Source organism: Oryx dammah, unplaced genomic scaffold, assembly GCF_014754425.2.
Source record: "Oryx dammah isolate SB20612 unplaced genomic scaffold, SCBI_Odam_1.1 HiC_scaffold_2, whole genome shotgun sequence".
Lineage (NCBI taxonomy): Eukaryota > Metazoa > Chordata > Mammalia > Artiodactyla > Bovidae > Oryx > Oryx dammah.
The window spans coordinates 98,124,509-98,147,743 of NW_024070186.1; the positions used below are offsets into that span (position 1 = coordinate 98,124,509).

Below are 23,235 nucleotides of genomic sequence, written 5' to 3' on the forward strand. Positions count from 1 at the left end.
TGGTCTAAAAAATGCCAAACTGTTTACAGTAGGTATTCCTGAAGAGTGCAATTGTAGAGCTAAGTAACTTTTTCATTTAACTTTATGTATTTGTAGATGCTTCAAAAATGATTTTTAAAATAATACTGTATTGAATATTTGGAGACTGCTAAGAGAGTAGAGGGTGTTTACTATGACCAGTGCATGTTCTTGGCAAGACTCTATTAGTCTTTGCCCTGCTTCATTCCATATTCCAAGGCCAAATTTGCCTGTTACTCCAGGTGTTTCTTGACTTCCTACTTTTGCATTCCAGTCCCCTATAATGAAAAGAACATCTTTTTTGGGTGTTAGTTCTAAAAGGTCTTGTAGGTCTTCATAGAACCGTTCAACTTCAGCCTTTTCAGCGTTACTGGTTGAACTGGACTGGAAAAGGTCAGTTTTCATTCCAATCCCAAAGAAAGGCAATGCCAAAGAATGCTCAAACTACCACACAGTTGCACTCATCTCACACGCTAGTAAAGTAATGCTCAAAAGTCTCCAAGCCAGGCTTCAGCAATATGTGAACCGTGAACTTCCTGATGTTCAAGCTGGTTTTAGAAAAGGCAGAGGAACCAGAGATCAAATTGCCAACATCCACTGGATCATGGAAAAAGCAAGAGAGTTCCAGAAAAACATCTATTTCTGCTTTATTGACTATGCGAAAGCCTCTGACTGTGTGGATCACAATAAACTGTGGAAAATTCTGAAAGAGATGGGCATACAAGACCACCTGACCTGCCTCTTGAGAAATCTGTATGCAGGTCAGGAAGCAACAGTTAGAACTGGACATGGAACAACAGACTGCTTCCAAATAGGAAAAGGAGTACGTCAAGGCTGTATATTGTCACCCTACTTATTTAACTTCTATCCAGAGTACATCATGAGAAACGCTGGGCTGGAAGAAACACAAGCTGGAATCAAGATTGCCAGGAGAAATATCAATCACCTCAGATATGCAGATGACACCACCCTTATGGCAGAAAGTGAAGAGGAACTAAAAAGCCTCTTGATGAAAGTGAAAGAGGAGAGTGAAAAAGTTGGCTTAAAGCTCAACGTTCAGAAAACGAAGATCATGGCATCTGGTCCCATCACTTCATGGGAAATAGATGGGGAAACATTGGAAACTGTGTCAGACTTTATTTTTTTTGTCTCCGAAATCACTGCAGCAGCCATGAAATTAAAAGATGCTTACTCCTTGGAAGAAAAGTTATGACCAACCTAGATAGCACATTGAAAAGCAGAGACATTACTTTGCCAACAAAGGTCCGTCTAGTCAAGGCTATGGTTTTTCCAGTAGTCATGTATGGATGTGAGAGTTGGACTGTGAAGAAAGCTGAGCGCCGAAGAACTGATGCTTTTGAATTGTGGTGTTGGAGAAGACTCTTGAGAGTCCCTTGGACTGCAAGAAAATCCAACCAGTCCATTCTGAAAGAGATCAGCCCTGGGATTTCTTTGGAAGGAATGATGCTAATGCTGAAACTCCAGTACTTTACCTCATGTGAAGAGTTGACTCATTGGCAAAGACTCTGATGCTGGGAGGGATTGGGTGCAGGAGGAGAAGGGGACGGCCGAGGATGAGATGGCTGGATGGCATCACGGACTCGATGGACGTGAATCTGAGTGAACTCTGGGAGTTGGTGATGGACAGGGAGGCCTGGCATGCTGCAGTTCATGGGGTTGCAAAGAGTCGGACATGACTGAGCGACTGAACTGAACTGAACTGAAGAGAGTAGATGTTAAAAGTTCTCATCATAGGAAAAACATTTTGTGATTGTGTGTGGTGATGAATGTTAATTAGACTTGTAGTGAGCATCTTGTAATACAGACAAATATCAAATCATTATGTTGTATACCTGAAATTAATGTTATATATCAATTATATCTCAATAAAAAACTATTTTTTAATACAAACAGGTTACAAGTGTAGCTTAAAAATAAAAAAAATAAAAACTATGCTGAGCAAATTACTATACCCTTGGTTTATTTCTTTTTCGTGAAGTATTGTTTCACTCAAGTGCACAGTGAAAGCAGGACTTCATTATTTCATATTCGTATATATGTTATAGCATCTCAAGGTTGGCATTTATGAAACCTCCATGACTGATGGCTCACAGCATGATGTTGAGGAGGAAGGAGCCAACAAACATTGTTAAATTGTAATATTTCTTTAATGGCAAAGGAAATTAGAATTTCTGATAACAGTTACACAAAGCAGAAGACAACACAGCACATTCATAAACAGCTCCTCAAGTTCCCACCGAGATGGAAAGCAGCTGCTGCAACCACATGCATAGAAGAATTCTTCTACACATGAAAAGCACCTCTGTGCTATTTTTGTACTATTAATACAGATTTAAAGACTTAATGAGTTGAATCATGTAGACCACATAGGAATTTCTTAATCTAAAATGCTGGACATGATAAATACAAATAATAGCTCATCTCGCAAAATACAGAGGGCAGAGATGCCTCAAAGCATGAATAAGATGATAGAATACATATATCCAAGATATTAAACATAAATCCTGTAACCATAGTTTTGAACGACATGGAAAAATGCCCACCTTAAGTGAAAAACAGAACAGAACATTGCCCATGGCCTAACATTTTAATGGCCGTGACCCAAACCAGGGTTTATGCTTAATTGTGTTGTGATTCCATGGGTCATATTCAGTAGTGTGAGTCATTTTGATTGGAGAGGACTATGGATTTATTATAGATCTCATATAAAGAAATGGAACATATTTTACAACTGCATACCCACTCATCAAAACATTTTAAGTAATTGTAAAATATTTAGGAATGCATTCCATGGTAGCAGAACAGAAGTAAACAGAAATTGAAAAGATTTTTCTCAACTCATGGACAAATAATGTTCATGCAGTGTGCCATAAAATATTTTCAATTAAGACAGTTTAATTCCAGTTTGAAATTTTTGTGGTTAGAATTAGGTTTTTCTCTTCATCGTTTCTAAAGACACAATTTAAATTAACTTTTACCACTCGTTTGCTTCTCAATGGAAAGAAAACACAACTTGCCACTGAACAGTTAAACTGAGTTTTCTCTTAAATGCTGGTACTTGTTTTTGGTGGTTTCACATTTTTCCCATATTAGGGAAATTGGGAATGACTGGTAACTAAGTAGAATTTGAAGTTACCTGCTGAAAGAAAGCAGATGTACAAACTGACGAAAAGGATGAATGGTAGAGAATTTCAGATTACCCAAGAAGACTTCTATTAACAGTTTCTTTTTTTTTTTTTTAAGATCTGATTGAGATATAACTGACATACCATGAAGTTTACCATTTAAAATGTAATTTAGTGGTTTTTAGTATATTTATGGAGTTGTGCAACCATCACCATAGTCTAATTTTAGGACATTTTATCATCCCCCAAAATCCGACCCCTTCTCTCCCTCCCACTCCACCATTAGCAGTCATTCCCCATCCTCTTTAGCCCCTGGCAACCACGAATATACTTTCTTTCTCTACGGATTTGCCTGTTATGGACATTTCCTATAAATGGAAGATATGAAAGTCATAATATGTGACCTTTTGTGTCAGACTTCTTTCACTTAATATAATGTTTATAGTATAAAGGATCACCCATGTTGTAGCATGTATCAGTACTTCATGCCCTTTTATTGTCAAATAATATTCCACTGTGTAGATATATCACATTTTATTTATTTGTCATTTGGACATTTCTCTTGTTCCAACACTTTAGATGTTAGGAACATCGCTGCTACAAACACGTACACGTTTTTGTGTGAACATGTGTTTTCAGCTCTCTTTGGTATATATCTAGGTGGAATCGCTGGGTTATAGGCAACTGTGTGTTAACTGTTTGAGGAACTGCCATACTGTTTCCAAAGTGACTACACCATTTTACATTCATACCAGAAAATATGAGATAACTGCATACTTCTGAATGTATGCATTTTTTCCAGCTTTACTGAAGTATGATTGACAAATTAAAGTTATATATATTTAAGGTGTACACCAAACACCAGCCAAGTAAATTCCAACCACCAGCCAAATAAATAAGTAAATAAATATTTAAATAAATGGGCTTCCCTCATAGCTCAGTTGGTAAAGAATCTGCCTGCAATGCAGGAGACCCAGGTTCGATCCCTGGGTCTGGAAGATTCCCTGGAGAAGGAGATGGCAATCCATTTCAGTATTCTTGCTTGGTAAATCCCGTGGACAGAGGAGCCTGGCGGGCTACAGTCTATGGGGTCGCGAGAGTCGGACACAACTTAGTGACTAAACTACCACTGCCAAGGTGTACAACATAATGCTTTGATATTTGTATACATCGTGAAACAGCTATCACAGTCAAGGTAATTAACACATCTATCACCTCACATAGTTACTTTTTGTGGTGAGAACGATTAAGATTTTCTCTATTAGCAAATTTCAAATATATACTACTTTATATTAACTACAGTCACTGTGCTGTACGTTAGGTCTTCAGAACTTTTCATCTAATAACTGAATGTTTGTACCTTTTTGCCATTTCCCCCTGGTAACAAGAGTTTTACCCTCTCTTATTATGAGTTTGACTTTTTCAGTTCCCACCTAAAAGTGAGATCAGTATCAATAATCTCAGAAATATCAATAATCTCACATATGCAGATGACACCACCCTTATGGCAGAAAGCGAAGAAGAACTAAAGAGCCTCTTGATGAAAGTGAAAGAAGAGAGTGAAAATGTTAGCTTAAAGCTCAGCATTCAGAAAACAAAGATCATGGCATCCAGTCCCATCACTTCATGGCAAATAGATGGAGAAACAGTGGAAACAGTGGCAGATTTTATTTCTTTGGGCTCCAAAATTATTGCAGTTGGTGACTGCAGCCATGAAATTAAAAGATGCTTACTTGGAAGAAAAGTTATGACCAACCTAGACAGCATATTAAAAAGCAGAGACATTACTTTTGCCAACAAAGGTCTGTCTAGTCAAGGCTATGGTTTTTCCAGTAGTCGTGTATGGATGTGAGAGTTGGACTATAAAGAAAGCTGAGTGCCGAAGAATTGATGCTTTTGAACTATGGTGTTAGAGAAGACTCTTGAGAGTCCCTTAGACTGCAAGGAGAGCCAGCCAGTCCATCCTAAAGGAAATCAGTTCTGAATATTCATTGGAAGGACTGATGTTGAAGCTGAAACTCCAATACTTTGGCCACCTGATGTGAAGAGCTGACTCATTTGAAAAGACCCTGATGCTAGGAAAGATTGAAGGTGGAAGGAGAAGGGAACAACAGAGGATGAGATGTCTGGATGGCATCACTGACTCGATGGACATGAGTTTGTGTGGACTCCGGGAGTTGGTGATGGACAGGGAGGCCTGGCATGCTGCGATTCATGGGGTCGCAAAGAGTCGGACATGACTGAGCGACTGAACTGAGATCACACTGTTTTTGCCTGTGTCTGGCTTATTTCATTTAGCATGTTGGCCTTCAAACTGATCCATGTTGTTACAAGTATCAGGATTTCCTTTTTTTTAAGGCCAAATAACGTGTTTGTGTAGCGGGGGGGCTTTCCATATATGTGTGTGTGTGTGTGTGTGTGTGTGTCTCGAGCTTTCCAGGTGGCGCAGTGGTAAAGAACCTTCTGCCAATGCAGGAGATGCAAATGATGAGATTTAGATCCCTGTGTTGGGAAGATGACAAGATTTAGAACCCTGGGTTGGGAAGATTCCCTGGAATAGGTAATAGCAACCAACCCACTCCAGTATTCTTGCCTGGGAAATTCCATGGACAGAGGAGCCTGGTGGGCTATAGTCTGAGGTGTCGCAGAGAGTCAGACACGACCGAGCATGAGCATATATATATCACATATGATATATGAAATAATACATTCATATAGTACAGTATTTTCTGTACCCATTCACCTGTCAGTGGGCACGTAGGTTGTTTTCGTACCTTTGCTACTGTGAATGATGTTGCAGCAAATTAGAGTACAGAGATTTCTTCAAGATAGTGACTTATTTCCTTTGGATATACATCAAGAACTGTGATTTCTGGAACATATGGTAGTTCTATTTTTAATTTTTTAAGGAACCTCCCTGCTGTTTTCCATAATGGCTGTACCAATTTATGTTTTCACCAATGGTGTCCAAGGATTCCCTTTTCTTCACATCCTTGCCAAACCTTATCTTTTGACATTTGATAATAGCCATTCTAACAGGTGTGAAGTAAAATATCTTTATGGTTTTGATTTGCATGTTCGTGATGTTTAACGATGTTGAGCATCTTTTCATATACTTGTTGGTTATCTGTATGTCTTCTTTGGAATATATATTCTTCCTTGAATATAAATATATTTTTAAAAGAAACTTCAGAGTATTAAGTGGCAATGACCTTGAAAGGGCCTTTTGAGATGCTGGTAGTGTTCTATATATTGATCTAAGTGGTGGTTATATGGTTGTATCCTTGTATAAAAATACATGAGGGTAGTCTAGTGCTTAGGATTCTGGGCTTTTGCTGCTGTGGCCTGGGTTCAGTCCCTGGTTGGGGAAGTGAGATCCTGCAAGCTGTGCAGCACAGTCAAAAAAAAAGAGAGAGAGAAAATAAATAATAGGTGATTAGAGTGAACTTAAATTAGTGACTTATTGTATGTAAGTTATATATCAATAAAAAGAAAAAAATCCTAACTGCGTTGTCCTTTTTTCCATTTTACTGTAGACTAGGGGACTTCATTTTACTTCAGATCAGGGCTAGGCTAGTTTCTGTGGATTGCTCTTCAAGAACCACTGATCTTAAGATACAATCTGAACATATTCATTAGGCATAAAATATTCCTTTATAGTCTGGTCCAGGTTCCCTTTCTGCCCCCAACCCCCCACAGTAGAATTCTCAGATAAAACATTATAAAGCTCTGTGGTGAAAAAAATAAATGGTTGCCCCTGTGAGAGTAGGAGAAGGGATTGACAGGAAGGGTCATGAGAGAACTTTCTCTGATGATAATAATGTTCTGCGCCTAGACAGGGGTTGTGTCACACAGGTATATGCATTTGTCAAAACTCACTGATTGTTATACTAAAATTTGTGCATTTTACTAATATGTAAGCTTTTGTTCACGGGGAAAAAAGATATGATTTGGGGACTTCCCTGGTTGCCCAGTGGTTAGCACTTCGCCTTCCAGTACAGGGAGTGCAGGTTCAAGTCCTAATCAGTGAGTTAAGATCCCACAAGTGTCACAGTCAAAAAAACAGAATGTAAACAACAGAGACAGTGTTGTAACAAATTCAGTAAAGACTTTACAAATGGTCCACATCAAAAAAAGGAAAAAGATGTGGTTTTTGATGCAGGGGATCTGAAGGGCACACTTTGAGAACCATGTGGATCACAATAAACTGTGGAAAATTCTGAAAGAGATGGGCATACCAGAGCACCTGACCTGCCTCTTGAGAAACCTATATGCAGGTCAGGAAGCAACAGTTAGAACTGGACATGGAACAACAGACTGGTTCCAAATAGGAAAAGGAGTATGTCAAGGCTGTATATTGTCACCCTACTTATTTAACTTCTATCCAGAGTACATCATGAGAAACACTAGGCTGGAAGAAGCACAAGCTGGAATCAAGATTGCCGGGAGAAATATCAATCACCTCAGATATGCAGGTGACACCACCCTTATGGCAGAAAGTGAAGAGGAACTAAAAAACCTCTTGATGAAAGTGAAAGAGGAGAGTGAAAAAGTTGGCTTAAAGCTCAACGTTCAGAAAACGAAGATCATGGCATCTGGTCCCATCACTTCATGGGAAATAGATGGGGAAACAGTGGAAACTGTGTCAGACTTTATTTTTTTTGTCTCCGAAATCACTGCAGATGGTGACTGCAGCCATGAAATTAAAAGACGCTTACTCCTTGGAAGAAAAGTTATGACCAACCTAGATAGCATATTGAAAAGCAGAGACATTACTTTGCCAACAAAGGTCCGTCTAGTCAAGGCTATGGTTTTTCCAGTGGTCATGTATGGATGTGAGAGTTGGACTGTGAAGAAAGCTGAGCGCCGAAGAATTGATGCTTTTCAACTGTGGTGTTGGAGAAGACTCTTGAGAGTCCCTTGGACTGCAAGGAGATCCATCCAGTCCATTCTAAAGGAGATCAGCCCTGGGATTTCTTTGGAAGGAATGATGCTAAAGCTGAAATTCCCGTGCTTTGGCCACCTCATGCGAAGAGTTGACTCATTGGAAAAGACTCTGATGCTGGGAGGGATTGGGGACAGAAGGAGAAGGGGACGACCGAGGATGAGATGGCTGGATGGCATCACTGACTCGATGGACGTGAGTCTGAGTGAACTCCGGGAGTTGGTGATGGACAGGGAGGACTGGTGTGCTGCGATTCATGGGGTCGCAAAGAGTCGGACACGACTGAGTGACTGAACTGAACTGAACTGAACTGAACTGAAGTTTCACTAATTTCAGAAATAACTTTCTTACCATGAAAAATAATAATTCTGACAGTTTTCTTTAAAAATTCATGATACTTTAAATATTTTAAAGGGTATATTTGTATTTGGTTATATAAATATTGTATTAAAAATGCTGTTTCCTTATTAGTAGAGTAATAAGTGGACAAGGATTCATGACAATATTATATAGTTCTTTGTTCCAATAAGTGTTCTTTTTCAGTGTCAGGAATGCAATTTTAATATCAAAGGATACTGCACATAGAAGTAATTTTGCATTGAATTAGGTTAACTGAATTGGTTAAAATGTGCTTTGAGATGGATATTTGTAGTGACATTTGGTAAACTGGGTGACTTTTATTTGAGGTTGTATTCCTCTTTGAGTAAACTGCTGGCTTTCACCCCAGTGCAATATATTGATTGTATCTACTTATGTGAGAGGGCTCTATTGTCATTAGCTTTAAGATTCTTGATGTTTAAAAAATGTAACACTTTTACTTCATGTATCTTAATTGTAACATGAATCTGAAAAGTTTAAAAAAAAAAAAAAAAGGACAACTGGAGGGGAACAACTGGAACAGTGATATTAATCACCAAATGCCGACTCATGTGGGTATGAGGCAAATCTGACCTTACTGGTTTATATCTGGTCAACTCTCATACCACATCCCAAACAATCTCTCCTGCAGTAAAGTATTGGTCAGCTCCCTGAATTTCACCAAAATAACTGCCTGTGCTTTCAAGTTGTCCTGATAAGAACCACCTGGGGGCACTCATTAAATTTCAGGCTACTACCTTGGAGGTCGGAATTCCTTCTTTTGAGACAGATTTAGTGCATCTGGGATGAGCTGAGAATCTATATTTTTAAACTGTTACCTTCGGATTAATAGGAATGTTTAGGAAATACTGACCCACTCCAGTGTTCTTGCCTGGAGAATCCCAGGGATGGGAGCCTCGTGGGCTGCCGTCTGTGGGGTCGCACAGAGTCGGACACGACTAAAGCAACTTAGCAGCAGCAGCAGCAGCCCTAAAAAAGAGTTTCTTTTATACAAAAAAAAAAAAAAAAGAAGAAGAAAACAGAAAAATCACAAAGAGATCTTTTTGGAAATACAGATTCCTGGGCCCTCCTCCAGTTCAGTTCAGTCACTCAGTTGTGTCCGACTCTTTGCAGCCTCGTGGACTGCAGCACGCCAGGCCTCCCTGTCCATCACCAACTCCAGGAGTTTACTCAAACTCATGTCCATTGAGTCGGTGATGCCATCCGGCCATCTCCTCCTCTGTTGTCCTCTTCTCCTCCTGCCTTCAATCTTTCCCAGCACCAGGGTCTTTTCAAATGAGTCAGTTCTTTGCATGAGGTGGCCAAAGTATTGGAGTTTCAGCTTCAGCATCAGTCCTTCCAATGAATATTCAGAACTGATTTCCTTTAGGATGTACTGGTTGGCTGTCCTTGCCATCCAAGGGACTCTCAAGAGTCTTCTCCAACACCACAGTTCAAAAGCACCAATTCTGTGGCCCTCCTTAGCACTTCTTCTTTGTCTGGGATGAAGCCCCCTCTTTTTTTGGTCAGGGGGTGGGCATGCTGCAGGGTTTGTAGGATCTTAGTTCCTTGAGCAGGGATTGAACCCGGGCCCATGACAAGGAAAGTCCTACCTGCTGGACGATCAGGGAATTCTCCCCATGTTGACATTTTTTAAGAGCACATACAATGTGCAGATATGAGAGCTGTCTTCCTGATGCCTTTAGTGGAAGGTCCTTGAGTAAGTCTTCAGTCACTCTCACAAGAGATAATGGGGAAGTAGGTAGGAGATTGAAGGAAAGATAATTTTAGAATTGAGGACAATTAGTGTAAAAGCTAGGCTGAAGGCAAGTGACAATGAGCCATCATAAGAAAGGAGAGACGCACCTCCTGGAGATGGTCCAATGGCTGCTGTGCTACCATTTTTATGGGGGTGGAGCATGCATAACCCACTGGGAAGTGACTTTTGAAAGCAACTAGGTTCGTTTCAAGAGGTACCGAGAATTTTTTAAAAGGTACAGAGAATTCAGGATCACCCTGTAAGCCATGGAAAATCTGCCTGCTTGGCCTAGGTTGCTAGTCCTCGTTTTATTTCATGCTGCTAATGGAAACCTATAAACATTCACTGATTTTTCTCTTGTGTAGTAAGAAGAAAACATAACTTATAGACCATCTTCTGGCAGAAGATGATAGATTTGGATCAGAAACGGGAGGCGTTGGAAGCCAGGAATCAAAAGTGAAGAGATTCTGCAAGCCCTTGGGTGAGAAAGGTGACAGGGATTGATTTATTTACTCACGTGTCCCACATTATGTAATGTGAACCTGCTTTTAGGCTGATCTGGACTTCATAAATGTTAGGGAGAAAATGGAATAAATAAGCTGCCAGAAATAGATCTAGAGCACACGCTTCTCCTCAGACTGATTCAATCAGAACTTTCTATCAGCACCTTGTCTGCACCTACTTCTACTTCTTTCCCAGGACTCTTCTCCCTCCTTTCTAGAGCTAAAGCCTTAACCCGAAATGCATCATCTGTATCCATGGCTGTTGTTGTTCAGTCACTGAGTCATGTCTGACTCTCTGTGACCCCATGGACTGCAGCAAGCCAGGCTTCCCTGTCCTTCACTGTCTTCTGGAGTTTGCTCAAACTCATGTCCATCGACTCCGTGATGCTGTCTGAACATCTCATCCTCCGTTGTCGCCTTCTCCTCTTGCCCTCAACCTTTCCCAGCATCAGGGCCTTTTCCAGTGAGTCAGCTTTTCACATCACGTGGCCAAAGTATTCAAGCTTCAGCATCAGTCCTTTCAGTGAACATTCAGGGTTGATTTCCTTTAGGCTTGACTGGTTTGATCCCCTTGCTGTCCAAGAGACTCTCAAGAATCTTCTCCAGGACACAATTTGAAAGCATCAGTTATTTGACTTTCAGTCTTCTTTATGGTCCAACTCTCACATCTGTACATGACTACTGGAAAAACCAAAGCTTTGTTTTGGTTTTGTCAGACTTTTCTTGGCAAAGTGCTATCTCTGCTTTTAAATACACTGTTTAGGTCTGTCATAGCTTTTCTTCCAAGGAGCAAGCATCTTTTAATTTCAAGGCTGCAGTCACCATCTGGAGTGATTTTGGAGCCCAAGAAAATAAAGACTGCCACTGTTTCCACTTTTCCCCATGTATTGGCCATGAAATGATGGAACTAGATGCCACGATCTTAGTTTTCTGAATGTTGAGTTTTACGCCAGCTTTTTCACTCTCCTCTTTTACCCCCATTAAGAGGTTCTTTAGGTCCTCTTTGCTTTCTGCGATTAGAGTCATATCATCTGCATATCTGAGGTTATTGATATTTCTCCCAGCAGTCTTAATTCTAGCTTGTGATTCATTAGCCTGGCATTTTGCATGATGTCCTCTGCGTAGAAGTTAAATAATCAGGGTGACAATATACAGCCTTGTTGTACTGTTTTCCCAGTTTGAACCAGTTGTTCCCTATAAGGTTCTAACTGTTGCTTCTTGGTTCACATATAACTTACTCAGGAGACAGGTAAAGTGGTCTGGCATTCCCATCTCTTTAAGAATTATTCTGCAGTTTGTTGTGATCCACACAGTCAAGGGCTTTTGCATAGTCGATGAAGCAGAAGTAGATTTTTCTGGAATTCTCTTGCTTTTTCTGTGATTCATCTGATGTTAGCAATTTTATCTCTGGTTCCCCTGCCTTTTCTAAATTCAGCTTGTACATCTGGAAGTTCTTGGTTCATGCACTGCTGAAGGCTAACTTGAGGTATATTGAGCATTACCTTGCTAGCATGTGAAATGAGCACAGTTGTGCAGTAGTTTGAACATTGTTTGGCATTGCCCTTTTTTGGGATTGGAATGAAAGCTGAACCTTTTCCAGTTCTGTGGCCATTGCTGAGTTTTCCAAATTTGCTGGCATATTGAGTGCAGTACTTTAACAGCATCATCTTTTAGGATTTGAAATAGCTCAGCTGGAATTCTATCACCTCCACTAGCTTCATTCATAGTAATGCTTCCTAAGGCCCACTTGACTTGACTCCAGGATGTCTGGCTCTAGGTGAGTGACCACATCATTGTGGTTATCCAGGTCATTTATATCCATGGCTAACATTGATTAAATCCTTACTACAACTAGGCACCATGCTGTTGTCCTTTCCTTGCATTATTTCATCTTTTCTTTCTTGAAACAACCCAGTGATCTAGATACTGTGATTATGATCCACTTTCTAGATGAAATGTCTGACTTTCCAAGAGGTTACACAACTTGCCCAGGACCTCCTAACTAGGAAATGGCAGAACCAGATTTTAAACTCGCACTGACTCCAGTTCCTTATTTACTGCCTTCAGAGAGAAAATGGGAAACTGCACTTGCAACCTCTTGCAGTGTATCAGAACAGGTAGCCCAACTTGACAGGCCTCTTTTGAAAGATTGCCAATCCCTGGGATTTAAAGGCATTAAAGTTATTGCAAAATTCTTGAAAATCAGAAAAGAGAGATAAATCACCTATAATATTCCTGGGCTTATATAACTTTGTTTAATATTGTAATATATTTGCTTTCAGGCTTTTTGAGTGTATTTCCATATAATATATGTATTCTTTAGTATCATGGTATTTTAAGTATTAATAGAATTTTCATGCTCAAACTCCGATTTTAATGATTCTCAACTGATAGTGTTTAAAACTTCTAGAAGTTTGAAATGAAAGAAGCCCAGCAAATGAGTAAATGAATGAACGCTTGCTTCCATATATGGGATAGCATATATTTGTGCACTTGTCACTTTTGGTTTTTCTGCATTCAGAGAGAATGACCATTGTTTTCAATTTTGTATCATGAGCAAAGAACATATTCTCCCAACTCAAGTATGTTTTACCTGTCTTTCCAGATCTTGCTCAAATCTGTACCCCCTTTAGGCTTTTCTTGATTTCTAAATCTGTAATGATCTTTCTCTTCTCCAGTGTTCTGAAGCACTTCCTGGCTATATCTCCCATTTGACATTCACCATGTTCTCCACCTGCTGGTTATAATATTTTTTGTCCTATCTTCTTATACTTTTTTTCCTGTCCACAATACCTAATCCAGTGCTTTTTCATGATGTCACTTTTATTTTTTTAGCATCTTGGTATTCAAACCGAATTGCTATTAATCAGTTTCTCCCAGATACTAGAATGCCTTTAGACTTTCTGACATGTCTTTTCATGCCTTGTAGGTTCCTATCACTGTAACCATGCCAGAAATGACAGAGAATGAGACTCCTACAAAAAAGCAGCACAGGTATGAAGCCACAGTCCAAAAATAATATAGTTTTGGCAGATAAGCAGAATTGGTCCCCACTTTTTGAAATAGGTAGTCCTTTAGGGAACTTTAATTTGGATGTCTAGAAAACCATTACTCTTCAAAAATAGCTGTGGATAAATATAAATAGATATATGGAAAGGGGTATATAGTTAAAATTTACCTGTCCTTTGAATTCTGCTAACCGTGTAAGTGGTTAAATGACTATCAGTAGTTAATATAATACCTAAATATATGCTAAATGTTTAGTTTCTTCTGAGGTTTTTACTTGCATTCAATATTAGTCTTTGTGGTGGATGCAAAGCTCACTTAGACTAAAGTCAGTTTGAATAGACATTTTGTGATGTTACGAACCATCATTTTGGGCAATGTTTCTGCTTAGAATTGGATGACCAATGTTTCCATTATTAAATATTACAATCTTTGTTAGAGATTAAATAGCTATTAGAGAATGCTTATGTATTGAATAGATGGGAAAATTGGTGATTTTAGTAGATCACCTTTTGAGAAAATGTAAGAATTTGGATAACCTAACGTATATAAATGCAAAAGATGTCTCAGATGCCAGTTGTTAGTGTGTGAGTGCCAGTGCCTGCCACACTTCCCTCTCTGGGATTACAAGGTTCCTCTTTATTGTTTGTCTTCTTTACACAGTCACCCCAACCCTTAGCCAGTGCCAGAACAAACATTGGAAATCAGCTACAGTTGACCCTTGAACATAGTGGTGGTTAGGGTATAGCCAGACCTCTTATTCACGGTTCCTCCATATCCACTGTTCCATATCCATGGATTCAACCAACTCTGGTTCCTATGGTACTATAGAATTCACTATTGAAGAAAATCTCTGTATAAGTGAACAAGTCCCAGCTCATGTTGTTTAAGAGTCAGCGGTACTTGGCATATCACTTTAGGAGTTGACTAGCTCCTTAATTACATTTTTCAAATAGGTCAGTTTTCAGTGACTGAGTTACTTCCCAACCAATTACTTTGGGGTAAGAGAAAATAGAGAATAGTAGTTACTTTCAGCAGTTGTGAATTCTGAATTTATACTGATGTATCTGCAGTCAGGTTTTTATACCATAATCTATTATTGAGAAAAATTTTTTTTAAATGGCTTCTTATTGATTCAACAAATACAGATTCATCAAATTAATTTTTTTGGTTCTCAAAATATAAAGTAAAATGTTTTCTTATTATTTTCATGTTCCTATTATCTATATTTTTTTGTTTCAGAAAGAAAAATCGGGAGACACACAATGCAGGTAGAAACAATACTTTAAATTTTATTTGTTAGCATTTTTTGTATTCAAAATGAAATTATACTGTAGCTGATTGTGTTTTCATGTTATGAGCACAGAATCATTATTCATTACATTCTAGGAAAGTATTCTTTTATTGTTTGGGGTTTTATTTTTCATTTTTAAAAGTTGAAGTAAAGTTGATGTGCAGTATTATATAAATTACAAGTGTATGACATGGTGACTCACAATTTTTAAAAGTTATACTCCATGTATAGTCATTATAAAATATTGGCTGTATTCCCTATGTTGTACCATATAGCTTATTTATTTTATACGTAATGATTTGTGCTGTATTGTTTTTAGTTGACAAAGCACTCCCTAAGTCTCATGAAGACTTATAGTCTAATTAGCTATTTGGCTATTAGTAGACGGAGAAGGCAATGGCACCCCACTCCAGTACTCTTGCCTGGAAAATACCATGGACGGAGGAGCCTGGTGGGCTGCAGTTCATGGGGTCGCTGAGAGTCGGACATGACTGGGTGACTTCACTTTCACTTTCATGCATTGGAGAAGGAAATGGCAACCCACTCCAGTGTTCTTGCCTGGAGAATCCCAGGGATGGGGGAGCCTGGTGGGCTGCCGTCTATGGGGTCGCACAGAGTCGGGCACGACTGAAGCAACTTAGCAGCAGCAGCAGCAGACTATTAGTAGCAATTAAATAGTAGCTACTAAAAGTCTACTATTAGTAGCAATTAAATAGTAGCTACTAAAAGTCTACTATTAGTAGACTAGTCTACTGTTAGTATTACTAGTCTACTATTAGTATTACTAATAGTACTATTAGCAGCTATTAGTAGTATTACTATTAGTAGCTATTAGTAGTATTACTAATTAGTCTACTATTAGTAGACTAGTCAACTATTAGTATTACCAGTCGACTATTAGTATTACTAATAATACTACTATTCAGTTCAGTTCAGTTCAGTCGCTCAGTCGTATCCAACTCTTTGCGACCCCATGAATCGCAGCACGCCAGCCCTCCCTGCCCATCACCAACTCCCAGAGTTCACTCAGACTCACGTCCATCGAGTCAGTGATGCCATCCAGCCATCTCATCCTCGGTCGTCCCCTTCTCCTCCTGCCCCCAATCCCTCCCAGCATCAGAGTCTTTTCCAATGAGTCAACTCTTCTCATGAGGTGGCCAAAGTACTGGAGTTTCAGCTTTAGCATCATTCCTTCCAAAGAACACCCAGGGCTGATCTCCTTCAGAATGGACTGGAAACATCTATTTCTGCTTTACTGACTATGCCAAAGCCTTTGACTGTGTGGATCACAATAAACTGTGGAAAATTCTGAGAGAGATGGGAATACTACTGTTAGTATTAATTTAAGGATTAGTATACCATTGGAGCTAGTGTTTTAAGTGATTTCCCCACTGAGGAATTCCAGGTATACTCCTTATGGAAAGAGTGAAGAGTATGTGTCTGCAGAAATTTTAGAGGAGGCTAGCTGCCTACAGGAGTTGGGAAGAAATGGCTGTAGATTTTAAAGGTACTTGAAATGTGACCAGTTTTAAATTAAGCTGTGGAATCCTCAATTATAAGAAGAAATATAGAAAAAAAAATTTTGCTTTTATCTTAAATATCAGAATTACAGGCCATAGCCAGGTAAGCATTTATAGAAGTAATTGTGCATACATTGACAATTTGATATATTGTTTAACATTTTATTTTCCATCAGGGACTGTAGTCAGATCTAAATATACATATTGTTTCTTTTACTCTATAAATAATATCTTCCTTTCCCTAAGGAAAGGAACCTGGAGGAAACTTTATGGAAAGAAGTGTTGAACACTGATGGGACACTGCTGTTCCTCAGAATGGGAGTTCACTGCATGTCAATTCCCTTTTATCACTGTGGATAGAGTCTTAATGTTATTTTTGTTGTTGTTTTGTCTACACACATTAGAAAATATGTGCTTAGATAACAACAAATATTATTGTTAGAGCATTCAGAAGAATGGTGAGCTCTATTTTATCACTCTGTGTGATTTTTTTGCCCTATCAGTACATCTAAGTTTTTTTTTTTTGCCTTATGAACTAAATTTTTTTATTGGAATTAAATGTCACATGGGACAATAAATATGTCCTGATAGTAATTTATTGAGAAAGTAAATCACTGTCATTCTCACTGCTAGATTATGAGGCAAAAATATATATTTGTGGAATAAGACCTACTTATGCTATATCTGAAAGGTCATCTTCTTAGAAGCACTGAAATCCTTTGTTAAAAGGAAGATTTTAGAAAATTAACAAAATGTAAACCAATTTTTCTATTTTCATTATCTTGTAGAAACTGTTTAGATCATCTCTTGTATCTTCTTGCCTCTTTCATACAGCTTTTAAAGTTGTAGCATGCAAGCCTGGAACATTTCTCACAAGTCGTCAGTTGTCTAGCTCCTAACATGGGGCAAAGTGAACAGCACAGACACCATAGAGAAAAATAAGCCACTGCCTTTTCTCATCTATTTAAGTCACAACTAATAGCTATTTCTACTCCAAAATTCTGTCTAGTCAGCATAAAAGGTGTTTTAAAGTTCTTTAATCTGCCTGGAAAGGTCTAATTTGATGTTTGCTATAAAGCAGCAGCTTTCTAGTAACATAACTAGTAGCAGGTTTTTGAAATTTAGTTATTAAAATCTCTAATAATTACTTGAAATATAATAATGACCTAAGAGTAATACAGTATTAGTAATTTGTTTTTGTAATTTGAATTTAATTATTACAGATCCCTTTATTTAAAATCCAAATAAAAGGTGATTAAAGGTAGAGAAAGCTCTTGGGGAGGTGGGGGAGAGGAAAAAAGAAAAAAAAGTATGGCTTGTATTGATTTCCGTAACACTAAACTTAGAATATGACATTCTTAGTAATCTTCTTATGGTTATTTGTATTCAGTAGACACTGTTTGATAAGACTTTCTTTGAGATTTCTTTACCTAAAATTTCTTTACCCTTGGAGAATTAGGCACTTTGGCAGCAGGACTGCAAGGTTTGATAAATGAATTTTTTCTCTATCTAGTGGAGAGGCATAGAAAGAAGAAAATCAATGCTGGGATAAATAGAATAGGAGAGCTGATCCCATGCTCTCCTGCACTGAAACAGGTAAGAAATCCTCTTATACTTTAACCAATTGCTTGTGATCAGATAATTCCCTAAGTTGTTTCTGTGCTCAGAATGATTATTTTTGTTCCCTGTCAAAAAATGTTTTTTTAGAGTTAATAATTACCTCATGGTTTTTCATTTGCTCAATTTTTTAATGTACATAGCTCTAATTCTTTCCACACCTCCCAACAGTCTCTTAGTGTAATTTCTGCATGGTCAAATTGCCATGAAATTTCATTTTCCTTATTTTTCCTTTGAGACTTTACTTCTGGAACCCTCTACCCTTCTTTTTCAGTCTCAATTAGTTGGTCTCTTTCAAATCTTCTGTTTTTTGTTTTTGGCCAGGCGGCATGTGGGGTCTTAGTTCCCTGACCAGGGACAGAACCCACGCCCTCTGTAGTGGAAGCACAGTCTTAGCCACTGGATCACAGGGGAGTCCTCAACTCTTCTGGTTTTAATTTCAGCTCTTATATTTTTAATTCCCATGTCTTTTTTTCTTATTGTCTCTGTTCCTTTTATGTTATTTATGATGATCCAGTATATCTCATCTTTGAGAATAATGTAAAGGGGTTTGGTTTTTAAAAATGTTTCTCCTCTGTTTTGATGTTCTGTCTTTCTTTTTGGAGACACTCCTTAAACATTTAATGACACCTCAGCTGGTTTTTTCATATTTGAGAAGGAGGAGTTAAAAAGCTGATTGAACAGGCTTATCTTTTGGTGGTCCTAATAGTTTAGTGATTGTCTGATGATCTAGTGTTGTTGTAGTTGTTGTTATTGAATGAAAAAGTGCCAACATTTGTAGATTTTCTTCTTTTGGAATTAGATATTAATTTTTATTTTCTAGAGAAAGATCCTTCACCACCCTACCTAGTAGTGGGGATGGTTGGAAGAGGACTAACTCATTGCCATTATTCTGGGAGCTGGGGCAGGGAACAGGCGCTGGAGAGTCTCATGCTTTAGGAAGCATTGTTTTACTTCCCCATCCACCATGTTTTCGCTTAGGAGCCTCATCTTATCCACTTCTGTGCCATGAAAGTATCTCTGAGGCTGAAATCCTTGGGTTCAAATTTCACAGAAAAGAAACTTGTCTCCTGTGGTTGGGGAGGAGTGGAAGTCATCCAGTTGCATAGAGTGTGTGTGGGGACTGGTTCTTATTACAAAAGAAGAATCTTTCTACCAGTCTCCTCATTTTTAGCCCCGTGCCTCACCCCACCTTCCATGGTTACTGGAGCCTCCCAGTCCCAAACCATCCCAGACATTTGTTGGGGAGGGCCAGATCAATTTGTTCACTTCTCAACACTGTTTCCCTCAGCAAGTTCTTATAATTCAGTTTATTTTCATTCTTCCCTGCAAGGTGGTACCCCATCTTGCCTAAATGTGTTTTTCAGTCTTCTTAAAAATATACTTTTTGTTTCCTTAACACAAAAGCAAACGTAAGGGCTGGCACTGTGTCTCCTGATTGTTTTTCTTTCCCCATATCTCAGTGTATAGTAACTGCTCAGTACGCTTTGTTATTTGCCTAGTGAAATATTCCTCCTCTTGGCTTTTATTCCTACAAGTTTCTCTGAAAGGAAACCATAATCATTTCTTTCTTGGTACCCTAGAGTGTGCAGTGGAAGTCAGTATTGGTTTCTAGAAGCTGAATAGATTTAGACTTTCTTCACTTTTGCCTCATGTCCCCACCCCTGTCTGCAGTAGAGAACAGCAGGTGGGCATTATCAATTGCTTTTGTCTCAACTTTTGCTTTAAGAAAGGACATTATCTTAGTTTTAGTTTGATGTAGTCTGTTTTATCTATTTTTGCTATTGTTTCTCTTGCTTTAGGAGACCGATACAAAGAAATATTGCTACAATTTATGTCAAAGAATGTTGGCCTGGGTTTTTTTCTAGGAATGTTATGGTTTCCAGTCTTAGATTTAAGTCTTTAATCCATTTTTGGTTTATTTTGTGTATGGTGTTAGAAAATTTCCAATTTTATTCTTTTATGTGTAGCTGTCCAGTTTTCCCATGTACTGAAGAGATTGTCTTTTTCCTCAAAGTATTCTTGGCTCCTTTGTCATAGATTAATTGACCATAAATAGATAGGTTTATTTCTGGGCTCTCTGTTCTGTTCATTGCTGTGTGTGTTAGGACAGTACCATGCTGTTTTGATTACTGAAGCTTTGTAGTATAATTTGAAATAAAGGAGCATGATACCTCCAACTCTGTTCTTTTTCAAGATTGTTTCCATACAAATATTGAAATTATTTGTTCTAGTTCCGTGAAAAATGCCATTGGTATTTTGATTTTGCATTGAATCTGTAGATTGCCTTGGGTAGTATGCTCATTTTAACAATATTAATCCTTTCAAACCAAGAGTGCAAAAATTACTGGCCAATATCATTGATGAATGTAGATGCAAAAATTCTTAACAAAATATAAGCAAATCAAATTCAAAAGAACATTAAAAAATCATAAACAATGATCAAGAAGGGTTTATCCCTGTGATGCAAGAATGGTTCACTCTCTGCAGAGCAATCAATGTTTTATACCATATTAATAAAATGAAAAATAAAAATCATGTGATCATATCAATAGATGCAGAAAAAGCTTTTGACAAAATTCAACATCCATTTGTGATAAAAGCTCCCAACAAAGTGGGTATAGAGAAAACATACCTCAGCATAATAAAGCCATATATGACAAGCCCACAGCTAACATACCCAGTGGTAAAAAGCTGCAAGCATTTATTCAGGACAAGAATGCCCACTCTTGCCACTTTTACTCATCATAGTATTAGAAGTGCTAGTCACACCCCAGTATTCATTGCAACCCTATTTACAATAGCCAGGACATGGAAGCAACCTAGATGCCCATCAACAGATGAATGGGTATATATATATATATATATGGAATATTACTCAGCCATAAAAAAGGAACAAATTTGAGTCAGTTCTAGTGAGGTCAATGAACCTAGAGCCTGTTATACAGAGTGAAATAAGTCAGAAAGAGAAAAACAAATATCATATATTAATGCATATAAATGGAATCTAGGAAAATGATACTGATGAACATATTTGCAGGGCAGGAATAGGATGCAGACATAGAGAACTTGGGGACACATGGGGGAAGGAGAGGATGGGATGAATTCAGAGAATAGCATTGAAGCATTTACATTACCGTATGTAAAATAGTGGGAAGTTGCTTTATAACAGGGGAAGCTCAACCTGGTGCTCTGTGACAACCTTGAGAGGTAGGATGGGATGGAGGGGTGGGAGGGAGGTTCAAGAAGGAGAGGACATATGTATACTTATGGCTGACTCATGTTGTTGTATGGCAGAAACCAATACAACATTGTAAAGTAATTATCTTCCAATAGAAAAAAAGTGCTAGCCACAGAAATCAGATAAGAAAAACAAAGAAAATGAATGTAAATTGGGAAGAAAGAAGTTAACTTTTACTCTTTGCAGATAACATGGTATTCTTCATAGAAAATCCTAATGATGCCACCAGGAAACTACTAGAACTCATGAATGAATTTAGTAAAGTTGTATGATACATTTACAGGATACAAAATTAACATACAGACATCAGTTATGTTTCTATACACTAAGAGCAAACTATCTGAAAAAGAAATTAAGAAAACAATCCCATTTACAGTTGCATCAAAAGCTACAAAATACCTAGGGATAACTCTTAACTGAGGAGGTAAAAACTTGTACTTGGAAAACTATAAGACACAGGTGAAAAAAATTAAAGACGACACAAACAAATGGAAAGATATACCATGCTCAAGGATTCAAAGAATTAATATTGTTAAAATGACCATAATAAAGTATGTTTTTAAAAATTATAACATGCTTAAAAATCTTTTTATTGAAGTATGAAGTGAAAGTCGCTCAGTCGTGTCCGACTCTTTGCGACCTCAGGGACTATACAGTCCATGGAATTCTCCAGGCCAGACTCTAGAGTGGGTTGCCTTTCCCTTCTCCAAGGGATCTTCCCAACCAGCGATTGAACCCAGGTCTCCCGCATTGCAGGCAGATTCTTTACCAGCTGAGCCACAAGGGAAGACCAAGTATACTGGAGTGGGTAAGCTACCCTTTCTCCAGCAGATCTTCCCGACCCAGGAATCAAACCAGGGTTTCCTACATTGCAGGCAGATTCTTTATCACCTGAGCTATCAGGGAAGTATAGTTGGCTGATAATATTGTGTCAATCTCTACTGTACAGCAGAATGATTCAGTTATATGCATATATATATATATTTCTCTTTTAAAAATTCATTTCCACTATGGTTTATCCCAGGGATATCCCTGTGCTATACAGTGGAACCTTGTTGTTATGCATTCTAAATATAATAGTTTGCATCTACCAACCTCAGACTTCCAGTCCATCCCTTTCCCTCCCTCCCTCCACCTTGGCAACCACAAGTCCCATCTCAGTGTCTGTGAGTCTGTTTCTGTTTCGTGGATAGGTTCATTTGTGCTGTGTTTTAGATTCCACATATAAGTGATACCATATGGTATTTGTCCGTCTCTTTCTGACTTACTTCACTTAGTATGATAATCTCTAGTTGTATCCATGTAACATACTGTTTATAGTATCCTTCTTTTTGGAGTTTTAAAAAAAGATATGTGTGTGTATACATATACATATATATAACATATACATATATATAACATATACATGTATTGGCATGTAATATTTCTGGAAAGACATAAGTAACTTGGTTGACTCTGGACAGGGCTTTAGAGGGCTAAAGTCAAAAGGAATGTGCTTTTCATTATATATCTCTTCATTATTTACGTTTTTTGCATTATGTATATATTATGTTTTCCATTTTTAAAATTTGAATAAAGAGTACAGGGACTTTGATGTAAAATGCAACCTTTCTGTAAAAGCTTAGAAATGGAATATACTAGGAGCATGGCACCAAAACCCAATCAAGTGCCATTGTTATCTCAACCTACTGTTTAGAATAGTTTGTAGTTGTGTTTGACACAGTAAAGGATAACATTAAAATCTGAAATTTTTGTATGGTCTTAAAGGCCCTCTCCAGAGAAGGCAGTGGCACCCCACTCCAGTACTCTTGCCTGGAAAATCCCATGGA

The 23,235-nt window shown here is 38.2% G+C and overlaps 1 protein-coding gene across 4 annotated transcripts in view; it reads left to right on the plus strand.

Moving 5' to 3' along the window:
- The window catches only part of USF3 (upstream transcription factor family member 3), a 48,472-nt gene that overhangs the window by 13,227 nt on the left and 12,010 nt on the right, over positions 1 to 23,235 (plus strand). Inside the window, exons 2-5 of one of the 4 annotated variants that reach the window (XM_040223822.1) lie at positions 10,591 to 10,706; positions 13,658 to 13,722; positions 14,977 to 15,005; positions 18,062 to 18,144. In XM_040223822.1, the coding sequence (XP_040079756.1) occupies positions 13,676 to 13,722; positions 14,977 to 15,005; positions 18,062 to 18,144 (159 nt within the window). In that variant the 5' untranslated portion in view covers positions 10,591 to 10,706; positions 13,658 to 13,675. Of the gene's footprint in view, positions 1 to 9,860; positions 10,716 to 13,657; positions 13,723 to 14,976; positions 15,006 to 18,061; positions 18,145 to 23,235 lie in introns of those variants that run through there. The other 3 variants (XM_040223836.1, XM_040223827.1, XM_040223842.1) reach the window with 3 other exon arrangements.